Source organism: Herpailurus yagouaroundi, unplaced genomic scaffold (assembly GCF_014898765.1).
Source record: "Herpailurus yagouaroundi ecotype Mexico unplaced genomic scaffold, PumYag 29, whole genome shotgun sequence".
Lineage (NCBI taxonomy): Eukaryota > Metazoa > Chordata > Mammalia > Carnivora > Felidae > Herpailurus > Herpailurus yagouaroundi.
In genome coordinates, this window is record NW_024412377.1 from 33,445,286 (window position 1) to 33,461,397 (window position 16,112).

A 16,112-nucleotide genomic window follows, 5' to 3' on the forward strand; every position below is an offset into this window, starting at 1 on the left:
TTTCATGGACTATCTGCTATATAAACAGGATAGCGTATGGTTAAGAGTGTGGGCTGGAGCCAAAGGGCCTGAGGGTAAAGTCTGGCTCTGCTCCTCCCGGGCTGTGCAAAGTTCCTGGGCCTGGGCTTCCCCAGCAGCCCTCCCCCCATGGGGCTACCGCAACGGTTCAATGAGATCCAAGTGTCCAGCACTTTGCAAGCGCTCAATAAATGTTAGCTGCCATTTGTTTATACAAAACCTATTTGACAGTTCCACAGTCTACCAGGGAATTCTTTACCTCTTATGTTCCTATAAGAAGTTAGACATGTGATTATGCAGAAAATGGCCTAAACCCAATTGCTGAGACCCACAAAACTAATGAAACCACAAGACGTTTTTGGCGACACACCATACGGCTGGCCTAGGAAACTGGCACCGGGTGTATTCTTGCAGTGAGAACAATGTAGCTAGATGACTCCATTCACATTGAGCTCTAGCACATAACACAGATAAAGGAAAAAGAGAAAATGAGAGGCAAGAGATTAAAGAATGTCACAATTTCAGTATTCAACAATAGGTTAGCTATGAAGCCAACATATAACTAACTCCCACTTCAGGGCTCTATTCTAACCATGCCCGGCTGAGCCTTCCAATGTGGCATGGCGGCTGCATAGATTAACGATTCACAAAGGAGGAACGATTGCTGAGTTTTCAGCATTTAAAATTAAATCCTAAAAAAGAAAGGCAATGTAGTGTGTGTGGCAGCAAAGAACACTGTACGAAGAGTCTAAAGAGCCATTTTTTTTTCATTTTATTATCTGCCATTTAATGGTCATTTGATGCCTTCAATTCTTTGTGCTGTAGTTTTCTGTATGGTTGCCTTGTCTTCCTCACCTGGTCACCGTAGGAATCACACAAAATGTTCTGAAAGTGTCATAAACTAGGAGAGGTAGAATCTACACACAAATATTTAGGGTCCGTGAGGTCTGCTTCATCCTTACCATTCTGCTTCTTTCTTTCTTCCCCAAGAAGAAATGCCAGAAAACGCAGAGGAACAGATACCAAGTACAGCATTAAAAATGCTTTGACTAGTCCCGAGGGCTCCTGATTTCACTCGGTCCTTATTTGTGAACTTCATCAAAACCTTGATGAATCGCTAAATCTCTTCCTCTACCTGCCTCTCCACTTTTTCTCTTTCCCCCCCTTGATCACTTATAGGCCTCATGGCAACACCGAGGAATTTACCTTTTTCTTTTTAAGTGACTTAGGGCCATAGTACTTTGTATTACTTGCTTCGTGGTGATCTCTCTTTGATTCTTTTGATATTTGTGTAAAATCCTGGACCTAAATTCTTCAGTAACGAGTCTGGTTAAGTGATAATAAATCCCCCTGGTTATCACTACAGTAAGCTTCATGTTATCACAATAAACTTAATCCCAAATAACAAGCTCTCTGTTTCACAACATGATGATTTTTGCATTTGATGTCAGCATTTATTCACCTGAGGCAACAGAGCGTGCATGTAATAAGATTTTGCTTTACATAAAACGCTATTGCTCATCTTTTCTGTTAGGTGCTTATTTTAAATGTGGCTGCAACATATTTCTTCTTTTAGGAAACTTCTTTGGGGAAAGCCTTAATGACCAAGTACAAGAGAAAGCAAATTCTAGAAGTTGGTTGTTCCTTAAAGGACCAAGTCTTTAAGCCTTCATTCATGCTACCCAAAATACACACCACCACACAAGCACCACATTCAAATGGCAACACTCTCCCTGTTCTTCAGGACTTGCTGTCTGAATATTATAATTCTAACTGAAGGAACTCCAACAGAGCTAGAGCTGTAAAATACCATGTGACTGAGTATCTAAGGACCACTACAGGCTGCTTTCTAGTCCCAAGATATGTACTTACACATTCCCAACATCGGTGAGCTCACTAGGAGAAGCACAGCGAGCAGAAGTATGTGAAGGGACTTACAAGACTTTGGGGAGATAAATAAAGGCATGATCAAAGGGAGAAGCAAGACATCTCAAGACTGCAGAATGAAACACACACATTTATAAGTCAGGATAGAAGGAGAGTGAATTATGCCTGCTCCCTCTTAAAGCTTCAGGGCTTCCAGTAACTTGCTGAAAAGATGGGCTACGTAGGCTGAACTTTGTAAGAGAATATTCAGTACTTTGGAAGCACAATGAAACCTATGACAGATCTCTCTTTGGGCTTTTGCCAAAACATCACAAAAGCCTGAATGTCACTGCCACTTGCCTTTTCTTCTTCCCACTGGTCTCAATTCTTAAACCAGGTGAAAAAGCTTCTATACATACATACATACACACACACACACACACACACACACACACACACACACCCCACACATACCACAAATACAAACTATTCAGGAATGCTGTATCACAAAACACATGACTGTCCAATCACCATTATGACTGGTGAGGTACACAGAAAAGAAAAATGGGACTGGCTAATGAAAGACAATCAAGGTATGAAGGGTAAAAGGACAAGATGATATTATTCACACTGAATTCATAATCATGGGATATTTTGGCCTTTCCACAGCACCTATTTGCTAGGGATTCCAACAATCCACAAAGGACTCGAACAGAAAGACTCAGCTAGCTCTGAGAACAGTTGCTATTACAAATGGTGTTTCTATGTGGATGTAATAACTGTTTGTGGCTACAGGCACATTCTCAAGGGGAAGACTAACCAAATGAGATGATACATATAGTGAGGCATTTTTTCTGAAAACAGCCTTCGGGGCTTTGAGATCTTAGAATACAAGGCCATTTTTCTGAAATGTAATATAAAAATCTTTATCACGGCCTTTTATTTTCTCTCCAAAGACTGCATCCTATGATCTCCAGCCTAAGGATGGCACAGCCCAGGTATGAACAGGAATGATTTTCTCTTTCCATTCATGAATTGTTGTGGTACCTCAGAAAGCTTCTCTGTGAGTCAGTTTTCCTTTGAAGAGCCACGGACAAAGTCTCAGAATTTAAAGTTATTAGCTTAATTAAATTCTATAAGACATTTTAAAGAGCTTTAGTTGGACTGTGTTCTGCTTTTTTTCCCCCCATTATAACATTTTTTTTTTTTGGCAGGCATTTCTATCATTAATGAAGAAATAAAAAGGCAAAACCATGTAAGCATTTCTATTTTTTTAAGGTAAATTTTTTTTTCTAAACAGATCCTAGCCACAAAATAGTCTCATTAGCAAGTTATAAAATATTGACAAGCTTTTACAAATGAAAAAATATTATACCAGCTGAAACTGTGTTAATTATAAATTATCCCAACAAAGAAATACTTTATTTACCTTGGGATACTTTTCAATGCTGTTGAAAAGTATTCTAAGAATGTTTCCCAGGGAAGAATTTTTTGTTTAAAAAAATCTTTCACATTTGTTGGCTTTTGGCAACACATTGGGTATAAAACAAATAGGACTAAGAAATCTCATGTACTTTTTATAATTCCTCCCCACAAAAAATAAAGACAATGTAAAACTACATTCAAGATTTCTACATGATACCTTTGCTATCAGATATAGATTAGACGTTATTGAAAGATATTCACAAAGATTTATTCCCAATGTCATAACAATGACGATTCCCTTTATCCCTTCAGAATCCAGACCTCCTACTGTGATAAAAATAAAATCTAAACCTCTTTTAGAAATAGAGCTTTCGTTTATGTTCTCTAAAATAGGTACCCAAGCTTTGCTTGTTTCCAATAAATGACAACTATGACCGAATTTCCCTGCTTTTGTGCTTTGAAAGTTTTACCCTTAGGAAATATATCCAGTACACAATATTGAGAACAAAGTACTTTCTTTTATGTTGTTAGCAGTGATGGTACCTGCCAGACAAAAAAGGTTATTAAAAAAAAAAAAAAACCAAAAAAAACAAAAACGGAGGCCCAAAGGCAGGATACATGGGTTCTTGGCTTGCTTTTGCTCCAAATTTTCAACTTGACTTCTATCAGAATATTTAACCTCTAGGAAATTGTTTTTCTTTGCAAGGGAAACAATGAGACCTACCTCACAAGAGTATCATAATGATAAAATGTGGAGGCAGTAATCTTGCAACTGCTTTGAAAAACTTAAAGGTGCTCTACATGTTCAAAGTATTATTATTTGAAGAATTAATAAATTCAACAAGTATTTATTGAGTCCTAATGGGCATCAGACATGATTCTCTTCACCTGTTATAATTGATGGAGTCTCTGCCCTCATGGAACTTACATTCCAATGAAAAGGGGGATGAAGGTCAGGAGAGGGGGGACTTCTGTTTTATAGAACAGTCAGGGAAATGCTTCTGTGATATTGAGCACAGACGTGCATGAACTGAGGGAGCAAGCCATGCAGGTATCAGTGGAAGAGCATTCCAGGCATAAAGAATAACAAGTATTCTGCTTTGACTCACCAAAGCAAGAAGAGCCTTAGGGAAAATTTAAAAAGGGAGAGTGATCCTTGTGCAACCTGAAGCTTTCAGAAAAGGGCTGGTTTTAAATCCTGGTGCGGAGATGGCTCTGGTGAGGATGCGGTGTGGTGTGGTGTGATGAACACATGAACTGAGTGAGACTCCGAACTCTATCATACACCTGGACAAGTTTCTTAACCTGCCCACATCCCAGTCTTACTGAAAAGGGTCCCTGAGAAGCTAGCGACATGAAGTATGTACAATGCCAAGCACAGGGCCTTGTAGCTAATAAGGACTCATACTGCTACTACTTTCCTTCATTTTCTTGCCATTCTTAGAGGGCAGAAGAAGGCCACGTCAAGAGATGAAGAGAAGCCTAAGAACAAAGGTAGTCAGACACCAAGAAAACTTTGCCTAGAAAGAAGAAAACAGGAAAAATGTCTGCTTCTATAAAAAGCTTTAGTTAGGGATTTCTAATGAAAAGTTTAAAGGATGATTTCTTTTCCTCTTTCAGAAATTTTGGCTGAGACAAAAGACTTTGGAAAAACAAAAAGAGAGAGAAAAAGAGTTTGTTAAATACAGGCCTAACACTTTGAAAACAAATGCATGAAAAAAATCTAAAATGAGTCGGACCTCAGCATCTGTGCACCAACATTAAAGTAATAACAAAAGGGAAGTCAGAAATGTCTATTTATCCAAATAGACATTATGTTCCAGAAAAGATGTGGATTTGATTTGCATGCTTGGCATCCTTTTGCCCCTGAAACGAAGTATTTTGGATGCTTTCACAAGGCATCTCTCAGAAGTCACCTGTGTGGGTTTCATTTCTATTGTTCCGTATTTACACTCTACTGCCTTGTTTCCACTGTTTACAAACCAATTTAGGATATTTTCATATTTATTACACTTTTCACAACAGAACAATTTCATGGCACATATCACTCTCTAACAGAACTCCCTCATGGGAAGCAAGCTCCGTGCTCTCCCAAGATGCTGATGCTGCATCTCTAAATTAAAACAGGGCAGGGGCGCCTGGGTGGCGCAGTCGGTTAAGCGTCCGACTTCAGCCAGGTCACGATCTCGCACTCCGTGAGTTCGAGCCCCGCGTCGGGCTCTGGGCTGATGGCTCAGAGCCTGGAGCCTGTTTCCGATTCTGTGTCTCCCTCTCTCTCTGCCCCTCCCCCGTTCATGCTCTGTCTCTCTCTGTCCCCAAAATAAATAAACGTTGAAAAAAAAAATTAAAAAAAAAAAAAGATAAAAAAAAAGATAAAAAAAAAAAAGAAGAAGAAAGATAAATTAAAACAGGGCAGATGAACTAACACTTCCATTCAAATTAACAGGTCTCAAGGTGAGAACAGGTAGATTTTGTTTTAAACCTAAGAATCAGGGGCACTTGGGTGGCTCCGTCAGTTAAACATCTGACTCTTGATTTCAGCTCAGGTCATGATCTCATGGTTCGTGAGTTCAAGTCCTGCACTGGGCTCCATGCAAACAGTGCAGACTACTTGGGATTCTCTCTCTCCCTCTATCTCTTCTGCCCCTCTCCTGCTCACTCACATGCTCTCCCTCTCTAAGTAAATAAATAAACATTAAAAAAAAAAAAAACCCTAAGAATTATTTTAAAAAAAAAAAAGGAGAATGAACAAAGGGCATAGATAATGAAGGGAGTACCACCCAGGATCAATTTTGCAAATCATCAGAAACCCACAGACTCAGCTTAGGAAAGCAATTAAGCTCAGTTAGTTTAAAGACACTGAGCTGGGAACAAGGAACAAAGTTGTACTGATTGCTCTATAGTTAGAACACTAGGCTTTAGAATCATAGATACCTAGTTCTAATCTCAGTGCCACTAGTTTAGTGACCTCAGGCAAGTTACTTAACCTCTCTGAAGCTGTTTTTGAAACCATAAGAAAATACCTGGATTAAGTTCATTAAGCTTATACATGCAAATACACAGAGAGGGCTTAATATACTGTCGGAATATAGGAAGCTCGATAAATGGTAGTTATCATTATTGTAGGATGATGATATATCATCATCATCACGACCACCACCACCAAATGTAAGCTCCACGAGGTCAATGATCTTTGAGTAGTTTTGGTCACTGCCAAATTATAGAAGCTAACATTATAATCAGCACTCAGCAAATATTCAATGATACATCAAAATAAAGGTATCATACTTTACAGAATAAGGATACTCTTTATCACCAAGTCCACCACTTTCTAACCCTTCCCAAAATGACACCTCACAGCTTTGGTAAGAGACCACACCATGCATTTGAAAATAACTATTGTTAAAAGGCCACATTCTGTTGTATTTTTCATTTTGCAAGCACAGAGCAACCATTATAATCATCTTTAAACCTAAATCAAAACATCTGCCCTGACATATTTTCACTGAGTTTGAAGACTTTATGGCTTTAACTTTTATTGTGTAAGCAAAGTAAATAAAGAACACCCCCCTGTTTGTTTCACTCAAAGTTAAAGAACTGTCTAGCTGAATGACAATAAGTAACTACTTTTATTTGCAGCCTTTCTCTCTAAAATATAAATGCTATCAATTTGGATGATCCTGAGAAAACAATAAAAAAAAACATGATTGCATGACCTGGAGTATGTACAGGATCTTGGCATACTGTGAATTTCCAAAAGCAGCACACATTACCTTTGCAGAATGCTCCATGGTGACCACCACTTTGGTCTTAGCACTGGACACGAGATCCATAGCCCCTCCCATTCCTTTCACCATCTTCCCCTACAAAACAGAAGTGGGAAATAAGATGTAATTCTCTTTCAATCCTTTAGTATGTGGCAGAATAAAAATAACTGGTAAGAATAAGTCACTGGAATAAATGAGCGAGAAAACCTCATTGATCTTTACTGCTTAGTACTAGAAGCTTTACAATATTAGTATTCTGTTACTGTATTATTCTGTGATTGAAAGATAACTTCCAGACAAATATTATGATGTTAGTTTTATTACACTGTGGCTAACATTATTTTGTTGATGATATATTAGCAATAAGACAATCAGTGGATGAGAAAAATATTAAGAACCTTTTCAGAATTCTGGCACTTTATTACGATTATAGTAATAGCAGACTGAAATCCACATACCCCTGACATCCACTGTCTTTTTAAATACAAAATCGGCACCACTGAGTCTTCAATTACAAATACTTTCTAAAGCACTCTCTTGGATTTCCTGCAGATTAAAATGCCATTACATAGTAGGTTAAGACACTCATGGTGTTTCCCTAGTAATGCTTAATATGAAAAGGTGGGTCTGTCTTTCTAAACTTGGCATTTATCTCACTCTTAGAAAAATAAGCCAAACAAAACAAAAAATATATTGCTGTCAAGCAAAACAAAACAGAAGCAGAGTTCAGGGCCTCTCGCCGTTCCCATTCTATTTTTGTTCACCTGTCCATCTCCTCATTCATTAAACATTTACCAGCCACCCTCTGCACGCCGTACACTCTGAATATTTCCCACTGTCTGTTCTGTCTCCTGGTTACAGAGTTTGCGAAAAAGCAGGTGTTTCCAGAGATGATGAAATAAATTCTTCCTCAAGTACATGGAAGAGAAATGTCATCTAACATCAAAACCTCCTTAAAATTTTATTTTTAATCCGAGTCCTCTTGCTGATTTGATGGTAAACTCTTAGCTCCTTCCCCAAAATTTCATAGCTACAAGGAGATTAGGCAATGTACTCATACCTGGCTTTAAAACATAGAGGGCTCAAATCCTCTGATATCAAGAACATTTTAGAGGTCAGTGCAACACTGCACGAACATGAATTCGATGTGCATTATGTAAAGGAAAGGATCAAGTGGTCAGGATGTCTTCGTGATTTGGAGCCTGCCACTAAATGAGATGGGTAGCAGCTGGCAATGGCTGGAGGGTGGCAGCGGGGAGCGGAGATGGAGAGCAGGAAAGACGCAGAAGGTACAAAGTCAGTCCGTCTTCAGACATGTAAGTTTGAAGTGAAACAATATCTATGTGGAAATGTGTAATATTATACTTCAGTGAGCCATGCCATCATCCTTAGTTAGCTGCAGTTTTAATAAATTAGGTATATTATTTTCATAATACTTCTGTAGAGAACACCAATACCTTATGGGATGAAATATGAATAACATTTCTGTAGAGAAATATATTTTCTCTACTATTATGGGATGAAGTATGAGTAATTTGGAGACAGAAGCAATGAATGTCTATCATTAACTCCAACACTAAGGAAGCTTGAGATTTTTAGAGCATCAAAAGACACTAAAGAAAGTCCATTACAAAATGTATTAATCTGTTGTGATAAGAACATCCAGCAAGTCTCAGCTTCCAGATAGTGTCCTTAGGAAGACTGTAACAGTATAAGTGTTAGTAGAATGAAGAAGGCAAAGAAAACCAGAAACCAAGCTAGCATGTTAAAAACTTCTTGAATTAAAAAAAAAAAAAAAAAAAAAAGAATCCTTGAATTAGAATATACCAGAGGCAAAATTTCTCACCTGTGCAACAATGATTATAGGTAAAAGGTTATGCCAGTCTGTTACAAAAAGCATGTCCAATTCAGGTGAATCTGATTTAGACATTTTTAATCATTGTCAATTATTTAAGAAATATTCATAGAGCACCTACTGAGTACAAAAACTGTGCTGGCAGGGATATAAAGAGCTATAGAACATGGTAGAAGAACCGTCTCTTTGTCTTAAAAAGAACATTTCTTAGGATCTCATCAATATAAAAAGCTTCTGCTGTCCAACTTCGGGTCAGGTCATGATCTCACGGTTTGTAAGTTCGAGCCCTGCATCAGGCTCTGTGCTGACAGCTCAGAGCCTGGAGCCTGCTTTGGATTCTGTGTCTCCCTCTCTCTCTGTCCCTCCCCCGCTCATGCTCTGTCTCTCAAAAATAAATAAATGTTTAAAAAAAAGTTAAAAAAAAAAGATAAAAAACTTCTGCACAGTAAAGGAAACAATCAGCAAAACTAAAAAGCTACCAACAGAATGGGAGAAGATATTTGCAAATGACATCAGATAAAGGGTTAGTATCCAAAATCTATAAAGAACTTATCAAATAATCCAGTGAAGAAATGGGCAAAAGCCATGAATAGACGCTTCTCCAAAGAAGACATCCAGATGGTGAACAGACACATGAAAAAATGCTCAACATCATTCATCATCAGGAAATACAAAGCAAAAAACCACAATGAGATACCACCTCACACCTGTCAGAATGGCTAAAATTAACAATTCAGGCAACAACAACAGATGTTGGTGAGGATGTAGAGAAAGAGGATCTCTTCTGCATTGCTCATGGGAATGCAAACTGCTGCAGCCACTCTGGAAAACAGTATGGAGGTTCCTCAAAAAGTTAAAAATAGAACTACCCTATGACCCAGTAATTGCACTACTAGGTATTTATTCAAGGGATACAGGTGTGCTGTTTTGAAGGGACACATGCACCCTAATGTTTATAGCAGTGTTATCGACAATAGCCAAAGTATGGAAAGGGCCCAAATGTCCATCAACAGATGAATGGATAAAGAAGACATGGCGTATGTATGTGTGTACACACACACACACACACACACACACACACACACACACACACAATGGAGTATTACTCGGCAATCAAAAAGAATGAAATCTTGCCATTTGCAACAACAAGGATGGAACTAGAGGGTATTTATGCTAAGCGAAATTAGTCAGAGAAAGACAAATATCATATGACTTCACTCATGTGTGGAATTTAAGATACAAACAAATGAACATAAGAGAAGGGAAGCAAAAATAATATAAAAACAAGGAGGAGGACAAAACATAAGAGACTCTTAAATATAGACAACAAACTGAGGGTTAATGGAGGGGTTTGTGGGTGAGGGAATGGGCTAAATGGGTAAGGAGAATTAAGGAGGGCACCTGTTGGGGGGCGCCACCTGGGTGGCTCAGTCGGTTGAGCGTCCGACTTCAGCTCAGGTCATGATCTCGCGGTTTGTGAGTTCAAGCCCCGCATGAGGCTCTGTGCTGACAGCTCAGAGCCTGGAGCCTGCTTCAGATTCTGTGTCTCCTCCTTTCTCTGCCCCTCCCATGCTCATGCTCTATCTCTCTCTGTGTCTCTCAATAATAAATAAACGTTAAGAAAAAAAAATTTTTTTTTTTTAAAAGGAGGGCACTTGTTGGGATGAGCACTGGGTGTTATACATAGGGGATGAATCATTGGAATCTACTCCTGAAATCATTACTGTACTATATGGTAACTAACTTGGATGTAAACTTAAAAAAATTAATAAATGGGTGTGGGTGAAGGGGGAACGGAAGGAAGGTGGTCAAAAGGGCAAACTTCCAATTATAAGATAAATAAGTACTAGAGATGTAAGGTACACATGATGTAAGGTACACATGTAAGGTACTCCTCATCTGAGGGAGGAAGAGCATTAGGAGTAATTATGGGGACTTGGACCAAACTTCCTTCCTCTACAAGAAGCAGTACCACGGTTCCCTCATCCCCAAGAGCCTAGTGCTAATCCCTTCCCTGCATCCTTGCTATCTAGTATATAATTGTATCAGTGAATTTCAACCTTTTTTTCATTATAGGTGCTTGGGTGAGTGAGGAGCGAATGGGTTAAACTAACATGGGCATGTTCAGGTCCTAGCAGAGCACTCGAGGATACAAGTGCTAACTGTGCCTGGCTGGGGAAGCAGAGGCGGGAAGAGGCAGGCAGCTCAGGGGGATTTCACAGAAGAGATGTTTCACAACAGCAGTCTTACCAGATGGCAAAAAGAACAGCAGCGTCGCCTAATAGAAAGCATTTCTAGCAAGTTAACAGGTAAACCTTCAAATATTTGGCTTTCCTATTTTTTAAAGTAAGTTCATTGTATTGGAAAAAGAAAATAACATATTTCCTTCCATTTCAACTCCCAGATGATTTCTGAGACAGAGTCAATTACTAAATGAAAACAATTCGTTCTATCTATACCGGCAGAAAGAAACAGGGTTATATGAGACATGCTCTCCAATGCAAGTGGGAAATTCATCACCGTCCTTCAACCCACCTTAGCAGCCACTCTTTTGGGACTCAATTACTTGCGTTTCCTGGTTCTGTACTGCAGGGAGGGGTGGCCATGTGCCTGAACTCTAGACAGTGGAAGGAGGGAGACGATATCTGTGGTTTCCAGCCTCTGGCCCGTAAACACTTCTCACATGAAATCCCTCATGCCCTTTTGCCTTCTGGAATCTGGACACTGGCATCCAAGGCGACCTTGGAAGATGCTAAGCTTCCTTCAGGGTCCTTCAATGACTGCGTGCAGCAGAGCCCACTTACCCAGAAACACGCTGCACCGTTCAATATAAGTGAAAAATAAATGCATAGGGCGCTAAGCCACTGAATTTGGGAGCCCTATTTGTTACAGCAGCTCGTGTGACTAATATAATGATGTGGTGACCAAATGAATTTTATAGAGGGGATACAACTGAGTGTAGAATTAGAACTGTTTCACAACATGGAGGTTCCTCAAAAAATTAAAAATAGAACTACCCTATGACCCAGAAATAGCACTACTGGGAATTTATCTGAAGGATACAGGAGTGCTGATGAATAGGGGTACATGTACCCCCAATGTTTATAGCAGGGCTCTCAACAATAGCCAAATCGTGGAAAGAGCCTAAATGTCCATCAACTGATGAATGGATAAAGATGTGGTTTATACCACAATGAGATACTACCTTACACCTGTCAGAATGGCTAACATTAACAACTTAGGCAACAACAGATGTTGGTGAGGATGTGGAGAAAGAGGATCTCTTTTGCACTGCTAGTGGGAATGCAAGCTGGTGCAGCCACTCTGGAAAACAGTATGGAGGTTCCTCAAAAAGTTAAAAATAGAACTACCCTATGACCCAGTAATTGCACTACTAGGTATTTATGCAAGGGTACGCTGTTTCGAAGGGGCACATGCACCCCAATGTTTATTAGCAGCACTATCAACAATAGCCAAAGTATGGAAAGAGCCCAAATGTCCATCAATGGATTAATGGATAAAGAAGATGTGATACACACACACACACACACACACACACACACACACACACACACACAATGGAGTATTACTTGGCAATCAAAAAGAATGAAATCTTGCCATTTGCAACTATGTGGATGGAACTAGAGGGTATTATGCTAAGCAAAATTAGTCAGAGAAAGACAAATATCATATGACTTCACTCATATGAGGACTTAAAGATACAGGGCAGATGAACATAAGGGAAGGGAAGCAAAAATAATATAAAAACCAGGAGGGGGACAAAACATAAGAGGCTCTTAAATATGGAGAACATGCAGAGGGTTACTGGAGGGGTTGTGGGAGGAGGGATGGGCTAAATGGATAAGGGGTACTAAGGAATCTACTGCTGAAATTATTGTTGCACTATATGGTAACTAATTTGGATGTAAATTTAAAAAATTAAAAAAATTTTTTTTAAAAAGAAAGAATAAAAAAAAGATGTGGTTTATAGAACAACAGAATACTACTTGGCAATGAGAAAGAATGAAATCCTGCCATTTGCAACAACATGGATGGAACTGGAGGGTATTATGCTAAGTGAAATAAGTCAGTCAAAGAAAAGACAGATACCATGTTTTTACTCATATGTGCAACTTGAGAAACTTAACAGAAGGCCATGGGGAAGGGAAGGGGAAAACATAGTTTCAAACAGAGAGGGAGGCAAACCATAAGAGACTCTTAAATACAGAGATCAGACTGAGAGTTGATGGGGGCAGAGGAAAGGAGGAAAGGGGCAATGGGCATTGAGGAGGGCACTTGTTGGGATGAGCACTGGGTGTTGTATGTAAGCGATGAATCATGGGAATCTACCTCCAAAACCAAGAGCACACTGTATACACTATATGTTAGCCAACTTGACTAATATAATTTAATAAATTATATTTTTTAAAAAAAGAGCTAACTGATTCAGCTACACAACAGAGGAGGGAGCAGGCCTTTGAGGGGGACGTTTCACCACTGCTCCTTGAAGGAGGGGACTAGGCAAGATACTGAAATTCACTTCTGTATCCAAATGTCCAACACAAGCTTGCCATTTTACAGAGATGAGATACAGACCTCACTGCCATCTCTAGCTCCCTCCCCAAAATCCAACATCCTATTCGACATACAAAACAAGAAGCTGCTAAGCAGTGAAGTTATGAAGCTAAAAATGTACCTTTAAATAAATCACAAGAGGGAAAGTGATTCTCTGAGAAAAACAGGCCTATGCTGAAGAAGAGACTCTGGGCATGATTGAAGCATGGGGCCAGGGTGACACAAAGTACGGCTTTCTTAAAAATCTCATCAGCAAACATACATTTCTTGAATGGTGCAACTTGAGTTCTGAAATGTATTCTGGCTATCATAATGGAGAGATGATTGCTGGATACTCATTTCATGGCCGACTCATCTTTGTGCAGTTGAAGACTGGCTCCGGTATCAAGTATGCGAAAAACACAGCAGTATGATGACTTAGAAATGCTGCATGCTATATTATGACACACTTACAGAATTTTTCTGAAAAGACACTAGCTCAAGTATTATCCTCAATTCATGAATGTTTGCTCAAAATCTATTATAAACTGGGTACCAAAATAGGAATTAGGAATAGAAGAAGAATGAATATGGTTATCTACCTTTTTTCTAGAAAATAGATTTAAACTGAAAGCAATATTTTGAATATATTTTACTTACTTTAATCCTATTCCCTAATATGAGAATTTGAAAGAAAGTAAAAGAAATGTTAATAATATAACATTAAAAAATAAACCTCAATGCAACAAAGTACAAATATTAAATTGCACTCCCAAAAATACAGTAATTCAAGTTCTACATGTGACATTTGGTGATGTTTTAAGGTTTTTACAAAAAGGTAAAACAAATACAGTGAACAGTTGTGTGAAATGCTGTTTAAAACACAATATAAAACATACTGAAAATGATTCTTGCCACCTTTACCATTAGTGTGCGTGTGTGTGTGTGTATATACACATATATACGTAGTAATGGCTGATTTGCAGATTTGTCGCCTATATTCTGTTCTTAAGTGAGAAACAAATGTACAATATACAGAAACAATTTTTAAAACCTTTTAAATTAATGCTATGTGCCTCACTGGAAAATGTTAATTGACTGGAAGAAAAGGGAAAGATAACTGTAGAGTGATTTATTAATAAAACTAGGGCTTGCTGCTCAATATTAAACACCAGAACATTAAGTACGCACCTCAATCCAAATGTAAGCCTCTTTATTTCTGTCTCACTTCCCCATTATTAAAAAAAATGTTCTAAGAAAGAAAAGGACCTCTAAAAATGCTCCTTGCTAAAGAGTATAGGAGTGAGGGAAAATAAATATAGTATCAGTATTTGTTTAAGCATAAAGGAGAGGTTATAACTCGGTTTTAGAGAAAATAAAAGATACATAATTTGTCTTAGTTTTGCCTACTTATAACAAAGTTACAGTAGTAATATTTCTCTTTTCTGTTCTATACTTTGTATTCAAAACCAAGAAAAATGTGATTTTCCTTTCAAGGATTAATTGTATTTCCCAGGACGGGTGGAGTGATCATGTAAACCAGCTAATATGGAGCTAGAAATATAATTACAGTCTCTATTGCCAGGTAAAGTAACAAAATTGCTCCTAACAAATATCAGTTATCAATCATTGTATGGGCTAAAAAGAAGAGCATATCAAAAAGCAGCACTTGGACAAACTCAAAACTTCATTTTAGTAAGCTCTCTTATTCCTGTTCTCTCGGGGACTTTGTTTCATCAACTACCCCCTTGCTCTGATTTTTCCATCCCCAGCCCTTCTCTAGCTCCTCTCTGTTGATACCTCAATGCACTAAAATCTGGTTTCTGCCTTGACTATGCCTTTGAAATGAGAATTACTCAATCAGGTCTCTAACATTTAACCATCTGATGCCTTGTGGGTTTACTTTACTATATTCCTGGACCTATCGATTACATTTTACACTATTTTTCACCAACATCTTGAAATGCTCTACTCATGGGTTTCCATGATACAATATTCCCCTGGTCCTCCTACTTCAGGGTTTGTCAAACTCCTTTTTAGCACCCTTTTTCCCATCCCAGCTTTGTGTGTTGCCAACTTAAAAGCTCTGTCCTTGGCCTACTGCACTTGTCATTTTCTCTGAGAGTGACTTCATCTGCTCTTATGATATAAGATGTGATATATATATGATATATGATATGAGTAAGCAGAGTTTATATCATAAGAAAATGCTCCTAAAGCATTTTCAGCTCAAATCCTTCCTCTGAGTCTCAGACTTCAATATCCAAAAGTTTCCCAGTCATCATGTGGCACAATCTGTCAACTGATCCCCCAAATAATTTCCTCTTGTTCCTGGGCTCAGTTAGGCTACTTTTTCCAGCCTTCCTTGAGGTTAGGGTTGGTCATGTGAATAGGTTCTGGCCAACAGAAAGTGGGTGAAAGTGACAAATAATAATTCCAGAGTCGGACTATAAATGCTTGCAAGAATTTGGGTGCCTGGGTGGCTCAGCTGGTTAAGTGTTTGACTTTGGCTCAGTCATGATCTCACTGGGCTCTAGGCTGTAAGCACACAACACTCTTCAGATACTTTCTCTCTCTTTCTCTTTCTCTCTCTCTCTCAAAACTTCCAAGAACTATGGTCCATGTTC

At 38.6% G+C, this 16,112-nt stretch overlaps 1 protein-coding gene across 1 annotated transcript in view; it reads right to left on the reverse strand.

Annotated features, from left to right (window-relative positions):
- OXCT1 (3-oxoacid CoA-transferase 1) overlaps positions 1-16,112 on the reverse strand; it is a 138,926-nt gene that overhangs the window by 18,526 nt on the left and 104,288 nt on the right. Inside the window, exon 14 of the mRNA XM_040496180.1 lies at positions 7,083-7,172. Coding sequence (XP_040352114.1) covers positions 7,083-7,172 — 90 coding nt within the window. The remainder of the gene's footprint in view (positions 1-7,082; positions 7,173-16,112) is intronic.